The sequence below is a fragment of the Embiotoca jacksoni genome, unplaced genomic scaffold (genome assembly GCF_022577435.1).
Source record: "Embiotoca jacksoni isolate LCO1_2020_lvr unplaced genomic scaffold, fEmbJac1.0.p SCAF_30, whole genome shotgun sequence".
NCBI lineage: Eukaryota > Metazoa > Chordata > Actinopteri > Embiotocidae > Embiotoca > Embiotoca jacksoni.
This window is the reverse complement of record NW_027185382.1, coordinates 2016158-2037183: the sequence shown is the minus strand read 5'-3', so window position 1 is coordinate 2037183 and position 21026 is coordinate 2016158. Positions and strand designations below refer to the sequence as shown.

The 21026-nt window shown below is 41.1% G+C and overlaps 1 protein-coding gene across 3 annotated transcripts in view; it reads right to left on the bottom strand.

The window, feature by feature from the left end:
• The window catches only part of LOC138206973 (receptor tyrosine-protein kinase erbB-4-like), a 214241-nt gene that overhangs the window by 91865 nt on the left and 101350 nt on the right, over positions 1-21026 (bottom strand). For all 3 annotated transcript variants that reach the window (XM_069163915.1, XM_069163918.1, XM_069163917.1), the window contains exon 2: positions 13173-13324. In XM_069163915.1, coding sequence (XP_069020016.1) covers positions 13173-13324 — 152 coding nt within the window. The remainder of the gene's footprint in view (positions 1-13172; positions 13325-21026) is intronic.

Below are 21026 nucleotides of genomic sequence, written 5' to 3'. Positions count from 1 at the left end.
CCTATAGCACCAAGCTCCTCTATCTCATACTTAAGTTCCTCATTATTCATGGCCATCTCAGATTAGGACAGAGTTTCTGAGAGCTGACAGGGCCCACCAGGGATGGGGCCAATCTGCAGCATGGGGGGTCCGATGAGTCCAGGGAGAGGAGAAGCAAGGGAGAACTGAATGGCCTGCGAGGACCAATGTCAGCTCACTCTTCTGGTGAAGAAAAGGTGCTTAATGGCCCTTCGAAGTGATTGATGATTGGGTCCGGTGCAGAGGTAGGATGCAGCCATAGGAAGACAATGCAAGACTCGGCTCGGATAATCAATTTATGTCAATTGGAAAGAAGACAGAATGCAGGAATTCCCGGTTTGGAAGGAGGTGAATGTATGGAAGCAAAATAACAGTTACAGTTAATGATTTTGTTAGGAAAGGCCAGTGAGGACATAAATCACACTTCCTCTCACACAGGCCACCGCCAGCTCACACACGTGTTAGTTTCATACGAGTGTGACCCATCAGACGCAGACAGTGGGTATAAGCCCTTCCGCTGGCCGACTAACTCAGTTGTCATTCAGGTCACTACGAGAAACGACTACAGGAACCTTCGAGCAGCAACCTAAACGCTCAGCCATTTCAATGCCAGAGCTCGACTGGGATTAGTGACGCCCAAGATGACTGTTATTGGTTTAAAGAAAGACAAACAAGAAAGCCAGAGTGTTTTTGCACCGTAGCAGAATGATATATGGGTGCAGTAACACCATTCTCCAGCACTGGTACTGCGTGGTGGAGATAGATCTGGCTATGCAAAACTACTATCACAGTAATCATCATTATTTTAGCACATAACTCTACTCATACGCTCTTTTGACTCGTGTAATGCTTTGCACTAGTGGTGCAGGATCAATTATCTAAATAAGAAAAAAAAAAATCCAGATCCAACTTCCATCAACTTTATAGATTTTCATACCATAACACTGACAAAGTTAAATACTGAGATCAAATAGACAAAAATCTAATTCAAAGTCTTCCAAAGGAACTGAATGTCTTTGAAAACATTTAGTTTTTTAAGAGGAATAGTGTTGCTTGGCAAGAATTTACCTGACAACCAATGTACCTTTAAAAACACTCGCAAATACCATCAGAACTTCCCACCTATTTAGCAAGTATCCTTCACAGAGAGAGAGAGCCTGTTAAATGTGTATTCTTCTGTGCACAGAAAAAGGAGCGCAAAGATGTTTGTTTTCACCACACTGAAGCGGAGAAACAATAATTCAAACTCAACTCTTTTCTTCTTAATGAAAATCAAACTAGAACTTGCAAAGTAGAATATATATTCAGGCCAGGTAACCAGGCAGCTGTGGGACTGATTATAACCATGTCAGATTTGATCTGTCTTGTCTCTTTATAAAGCATGTCTGCAAGTGTGTATGTGTGTATGTGTATTTGTCAGGGTATTTGTCAGCCATTTTGTCTCAGCGGATTTCAGTGGCATCATCAGCGCTGGTGGAGTATGCCACGTTTCAGGGCTAAACTACTTCATTACTCCGGTATCAAAGTGCCCTAATCGGAGATGGATGTCCTGATTTGCAGCAACACAAGGTGTGTGTTCATTTGTGTGTGTTCACGCGTGTCTGTTTGTGAATGTGTGTATTCATGTTACAGGGGCTTCCATGCATGCATATGCCGACATGTTTTTACAGGGGGTAGGTTGGCAATATAAATCAATTTGACTATAAAATGAGACAAAGCATGCATGACAGATGCCAGTTATAACAGAACAATTCTCAGTCTAATGTATCATATATAGCTTTTCTTTCATTTGGTTTCTGCTCCTCAGCATGTGCATACATCTCAAGCAAACAGCAAGTGCAAACAAATGATTTCATTTCACTGTAGGGGGGGAAACTAATCTCTATGGCAGCTGAAGGTATTTTTATATTAATCATTCCTACATTCATATAAGCCCACATCTCCAAACACACGTCAGTGATGTGTTTGGATACCAGGTGTATGACACATGCACCTGTACTCCGTATGAACTGCAGGGTGTGTGAGCAGCAGCATCAGTCACTCATGTTCCCCTGACATGTGGCCTGTCCGGATTGTGGGAAGTTCTTTGTTAGAAGCACGGCGACACTGAACACACTGCACTTAAACTCTGACAAATATTCAATCCACTTCTACTGAAGCCTATAAGACGGTCAAACTGAAGGTTGCTTTTCCTCTTTTCAGCATGATCTTGCACGCAAGTGTTCTCCTTTGTTAAACTTTGACTGAATCTGCATAGTCAGGCCCACAGAAACACTGGTGCATTGTGTTTGGAAGTTAAATTAACTCAGCTGACAGACTTCAAAATGTAGCATTGCTCTCACAGGCTGCTTACAATTTGTGCTGGCCCCACTGAATTTTGTTGAACAGAAGGATAGACTCTACCTTTACCCAACTTATTACTAACACCATGTTGCCTTATACAAATTATGGACATGACTTTTAGTTATTTCTTTCAATAAACTGGTGCCTGATAGCTACTGGTATGTTTGAGCTACAATTACTTAGTTATTAGGGAATAAAGGAAGTTATTTTATCACACTGCTTGCAGTCTTTGTGCTTAGCTAAGTTGGCCAGCTGCTGGAGGTAATGTCATAGCAAAAGTACTAATAGTCTTTCAATAAGAAAATGAACAGACCCGATTTCCAAAATGAACTATTCCTTTAAACAGGAGAAGGTGACCGAACCTCTCCTCTACAGCTGAGGGCTGGCTAAAGTGGCTTATCAGACTTGGCTCCATGTCTGACACCTTTATTACTGAGGAAGTGCTGATTAGCCTCAGAGCTTGTCAGATTGTTCATCGCTTCACAGAAGCTTCAGAGTCAATAAAGTAGTTAAATATACTGCTAATTGTTATCTGCGGCCACTCCTTCAGGTCGTGTTCCCACCTCCCTTGGTAGCAGAAGGAAGATGTGATTACATCATCTCATTTAAACTGTGACACACTGAAGCACATCATTTATTTCCACCCAAATCTCAAAGTAAAGGAAAAACACTTGTCCCATGTGGCTAACACTGTGGTTCAGTTAAAGGAATACTTTCGTTCTTTTCAACATGTGGTCAGTGCCACGTGATTTGGTTGCGATTCAAGGCGGTTCAGTAGCTCGAACAGGGAGCAACAATCTGTCAATAATAATAATAATAATAATATCTGTACAAAAAACATTTTTAACTTTGTAATGAAACAAAGAGGCACACTTTTCAGACCTTAGTACAAAATAAGTTCCTGGCAAGTGGAGCAGAATGAAAATGCCTGAAACAAGTTCTCCAATAACTCCTAAGGCATAAATTGAGGAGTATAAGAGAGCAGTGTTCACTGCGTGCCTAAATATCTCAAGAAAATGTCCAAAACACTTGGTAATAATAAACAGGATGGACATGACACTGGCTCTAATTAAACTGCAGTCATTTCTGGACAGTGTGAGAGCATCTAAGAGAGAAGGAGGCTGAATAAACTGCTTTTGTGTTGTCATTTACATCACATGGTTTTGCTGAGCTGGCATAATTACCTGTACGCTCCAATTAGGTGGTGTTACCGTGTTCTGTGGAAACAACTTCGACCACGTTCACAATTTTGTTTTTGCGTCGCTAATCCGTAATGAGGTGCAGCTAAGATTGATGGGAAATATTGAACAAACTGAAAAGTCTCCCTGACTGTGGTACTAGATGAAATGTCAGGGGATTACCAGATTTATGAAAACTCATTCTAAGAGGGCAATAAATGTGTGCACCAAATTGTTGTCTAGTTGTCAAGATATTTAACTGAAATGTGAAAATGTCAACATTAAGGTGATGAAAAAAAAATCAGGGGATCGTTATTAATATTCATTGCCTGGCGAGCATGAACTCCGGTACACATTACATGGCGATCTAGCCGCTCATGGTAGACTGACTGATACTACTTGCATGTTTAGAAACAATGAAAATCTCCTTAAGTAATCGAAATATACAAGGATGGATGGACTCCAAAATACAGAATTCAAGACACTTATTCAAGTCATCTTTGACATAAAACTTGCATTTTTTTAATATCTATAATCAACTTCTTTGTACTTTCTACATAACAAAAGTGTCAAAGACCTGATCTGATTGGCTGCTGTCAGACGAGCCGGGACGAGTTAAACTGTGGCCAGTGGCCACAACTCACAAGCTACTTTTAAGTCAAGTTTTCTTTGCTCGACACAAAACTATGAACGAGTGACTGTTGATCAAGGCTGAATGTGAATAAAATGCGAGTGACTTGGCAGTGAAAGTGGTTAATGATTCATATTGATACCAGCTGTGACACCACAGAATAAAGAGGAGAAAACAGTAAATAATGGCAACAAAAATACAGTCGGGCCATAGAAATTTTATTTTCACAGTCCAAAAATGGCAGTCTGTCATAAAGGAGCTGCCACATTTTCTTGATAATCTCACAGCCCCCAAAAATGGTCTTGTTTGGACACTAAACTTGGATAATGTGTTTTTGTACTCTGTTTCACAATTTCAATTTAATACATCGTGTGAGCAGTGACACAATTCAATACAAAACTGCAGCCAACTAACTTATATATATATAAATAAACAGTGCTCTTTGTAAGGCCTCACAGCACCAGGAGTGAGACTGAACATCTCAATAATTTCCAGACGAAGGCAAACAGACTCATTATTAATTTACTAAACCATAAAGACAGGCACATAAAGACACCACAAGTCACATAAGGCACACATATCTGTACTACACACAGACACACTAAGATACATGCTCACACTCACACATACACAGTGTAAATGTCACCGAAGAACGCAATCTGTTCCTTCCGCTCAGCATAATAGCAGCAGCATGACGCCGGGCGAATTTTCCCAAAGCCAACTAAGACGGGAAGATATTAAAAAGGCATTGGGAAATAATTTACACACACACACACACACACACACACACACACACACACACACACACACACACAAACACAAACAAACATAAATTAATCCATGGCTGCGTTGTTTTTAATATCTGCAAAAAGGGCCAGAGGGAAAGGCAGGGTGCTTTCAAGGGTGGGATCTGTGCGACAGATTTATGCTTCACTGCACTGAGGGAAACTCTAAACCCCAACAAAAACGTTTCATCAAGTTTTATAAGAATGAAAGAGAGGACAATTATAGCAGACTGGTATTAAGGTACATCATGCTGGGTCTGTCCCAGTGCCCACATTTGGGATTCTTCGTGCTTAAGCGGATGTTTAAGCGCCACCTGATATGAAGGAAAAAGTGTAAAAAATGCCAACAGCCTGCAGATATAACCCACACTTGATGCACACTTATCGTACCAGCACTGAGGGGTGGTATTTAGACCAAAGTGCATCCTGTAATTTATCACAGTCTGCTGCAGTCCAGCTGGAGGTAGTCGTAAGCCTATAAGCTGGTTTCTACAAACATGATTAAGTTAAAATAATCGGTTTCATGACATGTTCATGCAGTAATGAAATACAATGAAAGATAAAACCTATTTAAGCTTCTTCTAAATATATTAACTGGGAGAATCTCCCAAAACTGAATACAAAATGAGATGATAATAAACTGCAGTGATGATCTTTATCTAATTTTTAGATTATTCTGCTGATAATGATGTAGGTGGAGGTGCGCTCAATAAAATCATCCCCAAAAATGCTCCGCTTTGCTCTCTAACTTCCTCTGCAAATGTGCTTTTCTTTTCTCAATGCCTTTTTTCCCCGCATCTTTGCATCTTGAGCCACCATCAATACCCAAAGAAAAATTTAAATATGAAACTATCAAACATGCAGAGTGTTTTGCATGCTCATAATGTGGGACTTCATACGCAAACACAATACCAACATCAACAATGGAACTCCACAGAATTGAAGAAAGTTCTGTTTTGTACACTCTGTGGAATATGCAATTGCAAAAATCATATAAATCACTGCGAGTCACGAAATCTTTAGGAAATGTCATAAAAATGCAATATGCATGCATAATATATCCTGCGGCAATGACGCACTGCCTTCAAACAGTCAAATGATCTCAGAGCTTGGTTACACTAGCGCTGCCAAGCACAGCCAGACACAGAATTATTCAGTCTGGTGGAATGTTCTCGTAATGTAACAATTCATATGTTCACAGCCGAGATCTGAGAACCTCAGAAGTTCATGGGAAGTTGTGGGAGACAAGACTGGGACGAGAAACTCCATTATTTATTTGTGTTTTGCAGAGAGGCGTTGTTTCCTGACCTCACTTCACTCTTCCTTCAACAAGTATGAGATTGTTGTTAGTACCATTTACCTTTCCAAACTTTCCAGGTGATGCAAGAATAAAACTATACATCTTTTGGGCTTCTTCCCAAAATAAAATTTACAACACTGTGATTTACCTTCTTCTGGTGGTAACCCGTCCTGTAACTATCTATTTTTTCAAATCAAATAATGCAACTACAGTTACTGAAATTCAAGTGGGCTCATTACACATTACTTTTGCATGAACATAGCATTGGACAACTACAGACTAAATGCAGCCTATTCCTCCAATTCCCCTTGCAGTCGTCCCACAGAGTAAAATAAACTATTTAAAAAAAAAAAAAAAAAAAAAAAAAGCATGAATCTAAAAGTAAAATACATATATACAAGTTTTTCTTTGTTACCACATGAGAGCACCAAGTGCCTTGTTATCTCATGCAGTCAGCGGTGGGAGTAAATAAGCCCTTTAAAGTGATAAAACAGCTGTATTTTAATGGTAGTTGTGTGCTGATCCTCTCAGTATTGATCATCCCGAGATTTAAAGTAAAATCTAACTGGAATACGTTACTCTCTTTGACATGCGGTTTGTCATTGAAAGCCACGTGTCTGCAGGATAATTTCAGGACAAGAGTCTGTAAAAATAGTGCTCACAAATAAAACTGTTTGCACCTGGTAATAAGATAGTACACGTGTAAGTGAGGAGGCATGCCACTTTGTTTGTCACTTGGTGAGTCAGAGAGAGAGAGGGGGTAATGAACAGAGCTGGTTGTAGAGGAGTTTTATCCATTCCTCTCGGCCCCATGCATCTGCCACCATAATTTGCGATAATGACGGCATCCCGGCAGGGCCACTCTGCGCAGAGTGATTTGGAATTGATTTAGTGCATTAATTACGCTCCTGTTACGCCAGTGTCATGGACAATATTTTACAATTTGATAAGCAAAAGACGCGCCGTGGGATCATTTTGATGAATTGCGAGGGTTCGGCCGTGGCACGCTTTTATGGTCGTACCTTTTAATTTAACGGTAATCACTTTCCCCCTCCATGCTGTGGAAAAGGCAAAGCTTTAATTTCACCTCTGAGACCTCTGCTCTGCACCATGTCTGCTTTGATCAGGCCCACAAAAAAGCTGGCATGCTGCCGACCACACACACACACATGAAGAGATGAATGGGACGATCGGATCCTGAATACGAGGCAGATTTTGTGCATGCATGTTTAATGTGCAGGCTTATGTTTCCTTAATATGTGCTGCATGAATATGTGTGCATCTGTTCTGTTTATATGGCCCCTCTGCAGTGTAGAGCTGTTGTTTAACTCTCCAGTGCTGTAGGCTAGACAACCAGGAGCCCAGTAATGAGCAGGAGCAGTGTCTCAGTCGTACCACCTACCAAGCTCCCCCTCGGGGCAGAAGACACCCCAACTTCCAAACTAAGGAGCTGCAACTCCCACAGGAGTCACTTCCAAATGTGGTGACCCCCGACTCTTTTTTGGCTTTTTTATCTTTGCACTTTTCTAAAAACTTGCCAACTATATAATGTAAACAAAATGAATGCGCTGTATATGTTGACCTTGTTATACAGCCACTGTTCTGCCTGCGTGATGCCAACTTTTTGTGCTGCAGAACTTTTCACAAACTGATGTATGAAAAAGTGACTGTATAATACATGTGTCGACATCTGATAGAATTTTTAAAAAGCATGCCTTGTATATCTATATGTGGTTTATCACGATGCTGGGTATCAAAAAGCCATGCTATGCCATGCTTAAGATGAAGGATGTCTGCCCACAAATAGCTTGTGAGTGATTAACTTGGGCAGATGCAGTACCGACACAGTTAAATATGTTTTTCTCTCATAGATGTTTTTCTTCGTTGTCTCTTCAGTTTTCTGCTGCATATACATACTGCAGATCCCCACAGTAAACATCAGGTAATTTGAAAAGTTATGCACATCACAACATCAGTGTTTGAACCCCGTTGAACATAAAAGAGATCAAGGCATGCACCTCACTGCTCAAGTAAAACAGGAACAAAGCAGAAATGATAAGTTGATCCAGTCTCAGCAGCACTTCACATGAAAGAGAGGGATTCTTGCTGTTGTAGCATTAATGCTAACACAAGCTTGTATTCATCTGCATGTGGCAATCAAAGAGTTAGAAAGGCGGAGAATGACAGAGCTGTCTGTGTTCAGCTGTCAAGCTTCAAGATGTTTTTGATTTGTTTGCTTTTTGTCCCTTTGTACATTTTTAAAAAAGGGTGCAGGAATAAAGACACACATGCATGTGTCATAGCTCGGAAGAGGGATAATAAAATCAAATTTAGGGAAAAAAATATTTTATGGTTATCCTAATAAGTATCATTTGTTGGTATGAATACATTTTTTTTGAATTTCTGTGACAAATTTATCTTCTTAACAAAGAACACTTGTGAAGAAATCCCTAATCTCCAGAATTTCCTGAAACATGGGAATCATACAAACAGAGAAAATCACATCCGTCAGTAGTTGATTTTTTTCTGAGCTCCCACACTTTACTTCTGTTTAACTAATTACTCAGCTGCAGGAAGCAGCTACACTGTGGTAAGATACTGGGGGGAAAAAAATTAAACAAAGACTAAAATCTTATATTTTTCTTCTCTCGGACTGAGACGTTTCCATTACCTTACAATTACCGAGCTACAAGATACATTATGGTAACGCCACGGTGATCTGGAAGGGTGCTGGCTGGCATGAGCAGGGTGCTAATTTTCCCAGCCTTAAGAGCTGTAATTATGCAAACGCTGCTGGGTGCCCGCGAGGCGCTAACAACCTCCCGTTCCAGGCGATAGTCCCAACCTTTTATGAGCTCCTCAGCTGGTTCAGAGGCTAATGAAACTGGACAATCCGCCTGGCTAGCACGGCCCTCTCCAACCGTTGCTCGGGCTGATGGTGTCATTACGTGGTGAAGAGGCCCTACGGCAGCCATTGTGCCACAATAGAGTGCCGAAACAGGGAGCGAGAGAGAGGAGCACTTGACCTCCTCACTGGACCTTTCCTCTACCTCTCTCTGTCTCTCCATGTAAATAACATCTCTTACTTCTGAGTCTCATCCTTAAAGCCCGCAGCACACAGTCCGGGCCAAAAGACACACAGCTTCAGCTTCAGCTTCGGATTCAGAAGTTATCACAATGCACCCATATGTGATTGTAGTGATCGATCATCTGCCACCATAACAGTCATCACTCCTCTGAAAAGAGTCTGGCTGCAGGAATTTCCTCTGTTTTACAACGTATCTGTGCTTTTTACATCTCATTCTAATGTTTAATGTCATCCTCTTCATCCTGTCTTGAGTGTTTTATGATGCCTTTTGTAAAGCAATTTGAAATGTTTGAAGTGATTTATACACTGTACATGTATATGAAACGGGAAAGGGCCATTTCACAAATCGGTAACATATAAATCTCTAAATTATTATCTGCTGTAATGTGTAGATCTTTTCCCTAATTGTAACTAAAGAGCCCAAAACATGAAAAATGTTCCCCGATCAAAAGTACACAGAAGTAAATGTTCGTACAGTACATCACCAGGAACCGGATGAATGGTAAACATCGTTGAAGGGCAGACTCGGTGAAACAAGTGTGATAGAGTGCAGTCTGAATTATTGCCTCACAGTAAATTAATGGCGTAGAGGTCCACTCTCAGACACAGAGAAGAGCGATCAAATGAGTTCTGAATAATGACACGCATAGAGGCAGGAATCTCTGATTAATACACTGATCTCAGCAGGTTAGAGCAAGGACATGAAAGAAGAAGAAGATACAAAAAAATGCACCGGAGCTGACAAGATCATAATGCAAAAAATAGCAAGGATGAAAGTTCATCATAAAAAATGATTATCGACGCTTCGAGCTAAGCGGCCTTTCCTCCCTCTAAGTATCTTGCAACCTCATTTTGACTCAAGACCTGTCCAACATTCCTGCAAATCTAACATCTGGACTGCATGCTAACACAGAGCACGGACATATATACAATAGTTTACGGAGCATATGAGGCAGCTCACAAATTTTTGAGGGTGTATCCTTCGAGAATAGCTGAGCTGCAGAAACTGAGGTGCTTTCATTTGCAGCTGAAATACAGCCCAAAGAAAATGGGAAGCCTTTGGTGCGAGAGGTCTCTTTTCTCTCCTGTCTCATTCCTTTTTATTTTCTTCTCTCCTCTGTTTCCCGACTGCGCTGAACTGAAGTCGCGGAGCTACGTGACCATCCTTTAAAAAAAAGAGAAAGTTTGGAAATGAGTGCTGGTTTAAAAAGCTGTATCTCTCATTTCTCTCCGTCTCTCCTGGCTGGTGTTTGCCAGAGATAAGCTCAGTAAAGAGTGTCTCTGTCTGCATGTCGACATAGAGTATACACCTCAGTGACCGTGTCATTCATCTCTCTTTATTGCTGAAGTCTCTTTGTGTGTAAAAGTATGTGCGTTTGTATCCGTAACTTGTGATAGATTCAGTCCTCTTGAGAGGACTTTGAGACTTTAAAACACACTCAAAGACGCACGTACTTCGCTGTATGTCACTCTGTGGCTCCACAGGCGGACATCCCCCGTCCCTCCGCTCTCAGCTGCAGCCCTGGCATCATGCCCTGTGTTTTGCAGCACGAGCCGCCAAATTGATCCGGCTTTAATGAAGAGTCCTTCAGCCTAGGTGACATCATTAGCTGGTTGTGGGCCACTGCGGGCCACTGCGGGCCACTTGGAGCGGCTCCACGCCTCACTTCTGGGAAAATGGGTCATTCTGAGTGACAGACAGGCAGCGTCCAGGGGAGCTGGCCAGCAAACTAGACAGAGGGGGGTGTGCCAAGCGGTAGCACGGTGATGCCCTTCAGACGCCTGTGCAAAAAAATATTATCCTCCAACCTAAAGTACTTCTGAGGAGTCCACTGAAAGGAGACAAAGGATTGAGCAACCTCAGAGAGACTGAACTTGAGGAGGCTTTAGGCCAAATCTTCCATCGAATTGTCATCATCTCACCAGGCAAAAACCACCATGCCTTCCTGTGTATCCCTGAACTCACTCCCTCCCTCCACATCTGTGCCCTGTCGCCCCCTTCTCCCTGCTCTCTTAACATCCCTACAAACACACACAGATATATGCAGACACAGACACACACACCCCCGCGGCACGGTAGTTGAACATTGTAATTTCAGCACAGCAGCTGTTTTTGCCTGCCATAAAAGTGACATCCCTCTAGCTCTTCTCTCGCACTGTCACCAAATGTCTCCCTCCCTCCATATGATGTCCATTCATGTGTCCACATATAGACTGGATGTACCTTCTGAGCTGCTGTTTTTCCTTCTTAGCCATTTCCAGCTAGAATGTATATCTGTTGAGTTTGTATCTGTTGAAATGTGAGCAGCATATAAGTGTAGATGGTATGTGCAGATGCCAATGCTGAACTTTGCATGAACCATGATGCACATATTGTAAGCATACAAAACTGCAGACTGGCAAACAAAAGGACAACAGAAAAGTGCAGAAACTCTCAGAGCTGTGCTGCAAACATGAAGCAGCCCCACTTTTCTGCCTTCAGTTAAACATTTTAAAGCCTTTAGTTCGGAGACAAACATGTTTCTAAGTTTAATCTGAAGTCTTGTTTTTTGCTTGACAATTGGATAAGTCAGTGCATAATTTCATTGGCACTGTAATTGTTAGATCGGGTTTCTCTGCTTTCTCCTGACCAATAGGATGATTGCTACAGTGTTTCCATGGCAACCAAATAACTCCCAAACACCCTCCCCCCCGCCGCTCAACATTCAGTTAACAATCCCCCAGATGCCTAATTGTTTCCCTAATGATGCTGGGCCTAATGGGACTGTTTATGCTGTTCATTTGATAGCTGTGGCCCAGTAATTAGACTACACCTCACTCCATTACACAGCAGGGGCCATAGACCAGGCCTGGTGGCTCCATACAGTATATGCCCATGCAAAAGGGAATAAGTGAATTTTAAAACACAGCCCTAAAAATGCACAAACACAAACACACGTGCACGCGCACACGCACGCACGCACACACACACACACACACACACACACACACACACACACAGCTTTATACCCATGGGAGACGACATTGTTCGGCTGGAATGCCAATGGCACTTTACATTCAGAGTGCTGCTCATTTGCCTGCAGTCTCTCAGCTTCTCACAGTCATTTCTCCCATTGTAAATCTTACCCGTGTCTCTTATCATTAGCTTCATTGTACTGTATGGTGTTGTATTATCCTGGCAAAGGGCTTCAATCAATATCCACGAGTTCTCTTGAAGTGAATAAGATGCTTAACTTGTAAGGCCCCCACACCCCAACCCCCCCACCCCAGATAACATATTCAGCTAAATCTGCTGCCTTGAATGCAAATGTCAAGTTGAGCAACTGTTGTCTCTGAAAGGAATTATACAACTTATGAGAGTTTGGTAAATTGGTAACCGTATTAGATAAACTGTATGCGACAAGACACCCTCTACAGGTAACTGTTAGTTTGTCCTATTATTCAAAAGACAGCAGAATTGGTAGGATACAGTTAACCTATTCAATTACTTTCAGAATTGCAGGTGCCTGTGCAAATAGTATGCAGTATTCAGGAACTGGAATATGAGTATTTACCAATATTTATATCTGCATGGATTTAAACCTTTTTACATATCCAACATGTTGAAATATTTTAGATTTTAGCATTTGTGTCTCTGTCCATGGTGCTGAAACATTCAACTCTAATTCATACTGTCTGCGGTGCTGAAACCTTCACCCTCAGTTTTTCTGTCCATCTCTGTCCGTGGTCCTGAAACCCAGTCGATGTCATTTGCAAACACAGTCCATCACAGTATGATGCTGTGAAAACCTACTGAGAAAACAAACCACACATAGTTCCACATTCATACCTTGAGGAAGGAGAGGTTGCGATTCCGGTCGATGCTGGTGATCTCCAAATTCCCCATGACGACTTCACAGTTCTCGTAGAGCTTCTTCAGGGTGCGGTACTGCTGGTCCAGGTCAGACAGGGTGCTCAACTTGTTCTCTGTACCGGGGCAAACTAGACACAGAGACAGAAAGAATGTGTCACTTTAGAGACAGTTTGTCTTGTGGAGCGAGTTAGTTAGTGCAATTACTTTTAGAATGAGGAAATTTAATGCAAGGAACATACTTGACCAAAATCATTATAAAAAAGCAGAATTAATGTTTTCAGTCATCGATATACATTGTTTAATCAAGTTAAAATGCCACCAAGCTCGGTAACTTGCTCACATACAGCAGGCTACTATACGGTGGCTGCTTAATACTTAATGGTCACCCACCCAGCTAACCTAGATAAGTTAAACTGCATTATATTTTAGAAATAAAATGGATGGAAAATGTACATTTTCGCATGAGTTTTCACTGGACTCTTCAACTGCACTTACTGAAAATTAACTACACCACCAAATGAATGGTTCACTGGCTGCTGTAAAGCACAGACGCTGAATTTTTTTTTTTTTTTTTTTTTTTTTTTTTTAGAATGGATAAGATAATGAATGGACAATGAGAGACAGACCAAGAAACATTCAGGATTGGAGCTTTTGGGACTAAAACGGTCCTTTTTGAAAGAAAGAAAGAAAGAAAGAAAGAAGGGAGGATTGAAGGACGGAGAGAACAGTGGGAGGGAAGCGAGCATCTGCAGATTACGTAAATTACTCAAAAGGGAACAGCAGACGTGACCCTCGACAATGAGGGAGCTGCGAGAGTCGAGACTCGGGGAGGGACAAGTGAGGTTAGAGGGGTGGATATCATTTCTCTGAGGCAGTGACCTACAGTCTGGGTCTGGCAACGGCACACCGTTTAATCAAAGATATTCAAATTGCATTGGTTGACCTTTACAGAGGGTTTCACTTGGAGACTTTACTCGGCTGACGAGATTACAAGACTTTGAAGATACTATAACTAGACACGGCTCTGTTGGTGTGTGGGAATGCCAGGCAATTAGAAGATGGTGGAGTTTTCAGATGGTTTTAGCCACATGCACAAAAACAGCCATGAAAGCGCGCACACACATAAACCTGCTCACAGCTTTCAACACCCTCTGCAAAGATTCCTTTTCCTAATCCAGGCACAGAAACCTACAAATACAGTCAATTTATATTGATAGTATATACTTTTCTTGTTAGATCAACCATTATAAAAAGCAGGAAATGACACAAGGTGCTAATACGATTCTACAAACGGGGAAATCTGGTAGAACAAGGCATTGGATACGTGTTATCCTGCCTTAAAAGGTGCTGTTAAAATTCTGCTAGGCTAAAAGATGTTTTTTTTTTTTTAAATAATGTCTTGTAAACTCAAAATAACAACAATTCAACTGCTCTTCAACTCTTATTCTGCAGTGCTAATGATAAATGCATGACAACTGACTAATGCAGAGGCTACCACTGTAATTAGTTCCTCCCATTTCCACCCATCAAACCCCCTTTCCATCCCTGCCAGCCTTTCCACCAGTCAGTCAGCAGCCTCAGTCCTGAGACCATCTGCTCCATTCAGCTGGCACCACCGCCACGTTACCACAGGCACGACTGGAGGTTTGTGTGTTGGTGTGTGTGGGCACCGTAATGGAGTTTGGCTCAATGTAATTAAATTGCTCATTAAAGTTTGTCAGCGGTTCAACTTTGGATAGGTCCCACTTTTGAAGTTAAATATGATTTTTTTCTAGCGACTGCAAATGTTGCCTGGTTTCGTGTGCAAATGCAACGAGAGAGCATCCTTTTTCCACTGCTTCATATTTATCTACTTTCACAGCTTAAATATTTCTGTGACCTCATTCAAATAAATGAATCCAAATTTCTGCTGAATTCAAACTAGATTGGCTGGCGTCACCATGAACAAAATGTTTGTCATGCCTTAACCAAGAATTTTAATTGTAAATTATATTTGAATAAAAAAAAAAAAAAAGCCTGTTCAACGGACTGCAGCATATATTCTATTAAATTGCATCTCCAATGTTGACGCACAAAACACCACAGACACTGTTTGGAAATTAGTATAATGTATTAAAAAATGACAGATTCTAGTCACGTTTAACGATTTTAAATGCTCTGAATAAAGAAGTCATGGACATTTTAAGGTCTGAAATTTGTGCACGACAACTACTTTGGTTCCACTTTGAGAATTGTTGGGTTTCAATGACTTTATATGCCTTTTATAATGTTGCCGTTTTTGTTATTATCTGCTTCAGATATACTGATCTGATGGAAACTTGGAATAAATTAATGTGGCTACAATTAGTCAGGAAAGCAATTAGTGAGGAAAAGATCAATCAACAACTGTGGCTCCAGGTTTTTTTCTGTTTGCAAACTGAATAGCTTTGAATGTCAGGCTGTTGGTTGTGCGAAAGAATACTAATGTTACTTTGGGAAATTGTAATGGACCTTTTTTTTTTTTTTTACTAATAGACAAAGACTAACTAAATTAAGTACGACAATGAGATCAATTTATTAAAAAAATTGTATCTAAAGAGATTGTTGCAGTTACGTAAAGGTCAAATAAACATGAGTAAAACTGTTAATGTAGCTTCCTCTGTTCTGATAGTAGTTGTGGGAGCACGTAAGATGATTGGTGTCCATAAGAAGTAAGTGAGAATCACCCATCTGTAGTTCACGTTTTGCCGTGTCCTGAAAGTACAGCTGCTTGAATTTTTTCACAAGCCAAAGTTCATATTTTTACACCCAACTACAACAATATCAGAAAGAGAGAACGCAAAAAACAAAGGGCTCCTGCATAGTTGAACTGGTCCCTGTACTGAACAACATTGAGAGCTCATAAACTCCATATTGCTTTATGGATCGTTTGCTCTGCAAAGACGAGCGCACTTCCTCTCCTCAGCCATCCTCCATATTGCTGTGGGTGCAGGCTGTACGGGACCGAATGGTAGTGAGGGGACCTGAACTATAGTGATGAATGAGATTTGCTGACCACATACACACACACGCGCACACACACAGATGAGTTATTAGATAAAATGATTTAGAAGCGGCTACAAACTCGAAGGAAGTCGCCGCGAGGATCTAAAATTGATCCGATCGATAAGTGTGTGTGTGCGAGAGGATTTTTTTTCAATGTGTGGAAATGAAAGGTTAGCGGTGTCTGTAATAATCTGTTATTGAAACCTACTCGCAGGTGTGTGTGTGTGCGGGTTTATTATGCCTGTGTGGTGAGAAAAGATCAGAGGGGAGAGGTGAAAAGTGAGGGGAAAACAACTCTCAAAAGCCAATATCAGCCAACAGCATGCACACACACACACACACACACACACACACACACACACACACGCACACGCACACACAGACAAAGAGAGAAGTGGCTCTTATTCGGTGTGAGTAAGCAAGGTATGGCCAAGCAAAGAAATAGAATTGGAAGTAAGCGAGGGATGGACAGAGAAAAAAAAAGAGAGACACAATCTTGTGTTTGTGAGAGTGGGAATGACGTCCCGAAGCATTAGCATTCATATCGACACGCTCTACTGTAAATGCTCTTTTCTCTCAGCTCATTTCGAAAGTGTCGAGATCCATCTGCTCGACCTCTTTCTCGCTCTCTTTTCCTAATTTCGTTTTCGCTGCCCTTAGCCATCCATTTCTCTGTCTCTGCCCTCTCTCTCGCTTCTTTTTTTTTTACAGGATCAGCGGCGGACAATGTAAGTATTGAGCTGTTGCCTTTTCCCCGTTAATGCATCAGGTGACACGAGGCCGTGTCCACTTGACGGTTCAGGTGTGTGTGTCTGTCTCGGTGTCTGTGTTTGCTGGAGAAGCTGATACCTGCCAGTCAGGATCTTGCATATAAGAAATCAGTTCTTCCACTTATTTAAAAGGGAAATTATTCCTCCTATTTTCATCCAGCAGGACAGCTCGTCGTGCAGCGCGGCTTACATACTATCCATCTAATCTGCCACAGCTCTTTTTGATATAAGATAATATGAGCTTCAAAGTAAGCTGTGCAAAAGCGTAACATGTTTTTTTTTTTTTTTTTTTAATTTTTAAAATCAACTTTTGCCTTAACCTGCCACGCCAGATGGTTTGTTTCACAGAGCATCTGAGAAGTCGGCCCTGAAAACTGTTTAGAAAAGAGAAGGCACTTCAAAAAAAATACTGGTGTCCATCTGTCTGTCACTGGTTAACTTCGACCAATCACATCATTGTGGTTTTCGTACAAATACTTGCATTTGTTGCACACCAAACCCACGCCTGCAGCTGCCCGTAGAGCATCATTGGATGCAGCTTGGTCAAAGCCAGCGACAGTTCACAACGCATAACTGGAAGCTTTAAGAGATGCATTATCGTGATCTCCAGCTGCTCTTCACGATAACCTTTATTCTCATTTTAATGGGCTGACCAACGCATTTATCAAAGGCAAGAGAAAAATGAGCAGAGAAATACCGGAAAAGAAAAGAAGAAACAGAAACAGTCGGAGAAGGACGTACAATGAATGAGAGGGAGGAACAGAAATAAACCGAGCCAGCAGAAATAAGAAAAACAATACAAACAAATTAAAGTGTGTGTTGGCAAGAGTAGCACATAGTACAGTTATCATGCCTTCAGCAATAACGCAGTCTGCAATGACTCATTGCTTCACTAGAGTGTTTTCATTTACATTAATGATGCTTCTTTATTTATAACTAATCGATACAGAGATAACAAAAGGAAAGACCAACAATGGCATGGCAGCCTTTTACAACCAGTAGTGGTGGAGTGATTTTTCTTTTACATCCAGTTCAAATATAGATGTGTATTATATGTCTTTGTGTCTGTACATTTGAGTGCAACATTACATATTGTTCTGCTGGCGTTAACCTTGAAGTTGAAAACAAATGAACTTAATCTTCTTAGATTGAATTACAATTTAATCCTGTTTCATAGCATTATTTTGAGGGAGCCATTTTAGAGTTGTAGTGATCAACGTGGGACAGGTGCGAGCGGAGACGTGTGTCAGTGTAAAGGCATGTGTGCTCAGTGGTTCTGGCTGTTGAGCGCACTTCTGATCCGTCCGTGAAGTGAGAGACAAAGACAGACAGTTACCTCCTCGCCTATTATCACTGACATATTGAGCTGTGCTTGTTTTTTTTCTCACTTCATCTCTTCTTCTTTTCGCTTTTATTCTCTCTGCCTGCTGTTGTATCATGTTTCTGTCCTCCTGTTGCAGATTCAGACTTAGACTGTCTCATTCCTCTCCTCTCCTCTCCTCTCCTCTCCTCTCCTCTCCTCTCCTCTCCATCTCTTAAGCTTAGGTGGGCGATCTGAGTCCGTTGTGAGAATAGTGGACTCTGCCGCAACTAATAAAATGTATAATGTAGTGTGAAAATTACTGAAAACAGTTTTATTTCTTTTCTGTAAATGCTCACATCACTTCAGATGTGGATAAAAAAAAATATCTGACACCTACTAACATTTTTAAAACCTTCAAAACAATCATGTCGACAAACAAATCTGACGACTTCATTCCTCCGTTTTTTTCTTTCATTTGTGTTAGAACATTGAGATGAAGAATGGCGGTGGTAGAGGGTGCATCCTCTGGGTTTGGAGCTGTAATGGTTGACTGAGTGGGTGGCGAGGCAGCAGCAGGGGTCAGCAGACCGACAAGAACGTGACATAAGTAAAGCAGAGCAGGTTCAAAGTTCTGGCATGAGGTCGCGGCTCCGTTCGCTGGATAGTGGTGGACTTTCGGCTCAGAAACACTGAAGAAGCTGCTTCAGCTCAGCTGGGTGCCGTCACATTTGGACCAATCCACAAGGGAAAAACATCCATCAAAGTTCATCCTGAATCCCACAGACTTTCAAAATGTTATTTATCTGTGCTGGTTTTAGGTGTCTTTGTAAAAGTCCTTCCTGAAGTGGGATGTTTTTAATTGTGTAAAACAGAAGTCGTGGTCAATAGTGGCTTCCCAGGGGAGCCACACGAAATTTTTAAGAAATTATGCTGCTTTATTCCTGCTATTTCAGGACTGATCAATAAATGTCAACATATACAATTTCTCCCAAGTTAGAAAATCAATAACTATATTTTTAAAGCCTAAAAACTTTTTCCTGCACTCGTGTTCAGTCCTCAAGATGTAAAAATGATTTACAAAATCACATTTGCTGCTCCTCAGTCACCTTTGCAATCATTTCAAATTCATTGTTTAGAATTATTGATTGGCAGTTGAATGGTCTGCTCCACAGAAATAACAAAGGAGATTTATTAAATTAAGCACATTTCTCTTTAAAGTAAGAGAAGAGCTTTGATGACAAGCCAGGCATCAGATTAGAAAAAAATTTAAATCAACAGTCAGGGTTAAAAGGTGATTTGCATTATTGATTAATCTGTCTTTATAACCGAGTCTGATATTCTATTTAATACAGTTAAAAAGTATAAAAAGAAAGACATTAAAAAGTTCCCAAACCCCAGGGCACATTTTGTCAGATCAATCTAACTCAAATCATTTACAATTCAAAGTTGGAAACAGCAATTGTTTTCATTAATTAAACTGATTAATATTTTCTTGATGGATCAATCAGTTGTCTAAAGAATTGCAAAAATACAGAAAAAAAAAAAGTCATAAAATGTCTTGTTCTGGAGCTGGAATAATATGGATACTTTTAATTTCTTATTGATCCACTAATTGATTAGGTTGCATCTTAGATCAATTGGACACAAAATCTACATTTTGTTCCGTGTTCAGTCCTGATTGAAATATACAGTACATATTGAAATATATCATTTTCTGAGCTGTCAACATCAACTTTTTACTCTTGTAAGCAGTGTTTTGTTGCAAGAAATCATTTTAAGGGACATAAACCTGAGATGAAAACTATGAAGCTTTGTATTAGTTCAAACAAAACTGTCTGCACAACTGTATGTAGAGGGAAAGCACACAGACACAGCCTGGCAGACACACAAAAAAAACACGCACAAAAAGCACACAGTCTTGCCGTTATAGATTTGTTATAAAACTCCATCCAAGAGAAGCCACCATCCTTCCCATCATTGCAAACCGCTCAGACATCCCTCTCGTCAGCAGACGCACTCCCACACGGCTGGCTTCAAACATCCCAGGAGCCCGCACCACATCAGAGGTGGACGGTTATTACCGGCCTGACCACAGGCCTTCATCCCCCTCATCACTGCTCCCACCATCATCACAACTACCACCACCACCACCATCATCATCATCATCTTCTCTGCTGCTCAGAAGTTCCGCAGCCCTGAGGTGATGCTGACGAGGCGGCCACACAGCTTATAGGCTCAGCCCTCACATGAGCTCACTGTATATGAAATGAAGTTTCATCCCAAAGTGAGACACTCTGTTTGAAAAAAGTAATGACTTACACAATGACTGACAGTGGAATTTAACTACGACATGGTACTTTTTTACATAGCAGCTTGCCTTTTGTTCAGACAAGGAGTCAGTGTGACCTGTTGTAAATTTTGGTTTTGGTTTTAATGCAAGGCTATCGTACTGTAAAAGGAATTATCATTAGTTTTTGCTTATTAAGGCTTTTCCTCTGCCAGTTTACCTTCAAATTGTCCCTGACAGCTCAGGATGGCTGATCTGAGGCCAGTGGGGGTTCAGAGCCATCAATCATGTCTCAGCAGGTGTCTTCCCCCCATAGCGCCACTTCCTCTTTGTCCTTCTTTGATTTTTCTAACCGCTTATGCTCTTTCCTCTGCTTTGATTTGATCTATTTTTGTTTTTCTTGCTGTGGTTTTCCATCGCTCCCTCTGCCTCCCCCTTTATTCCTC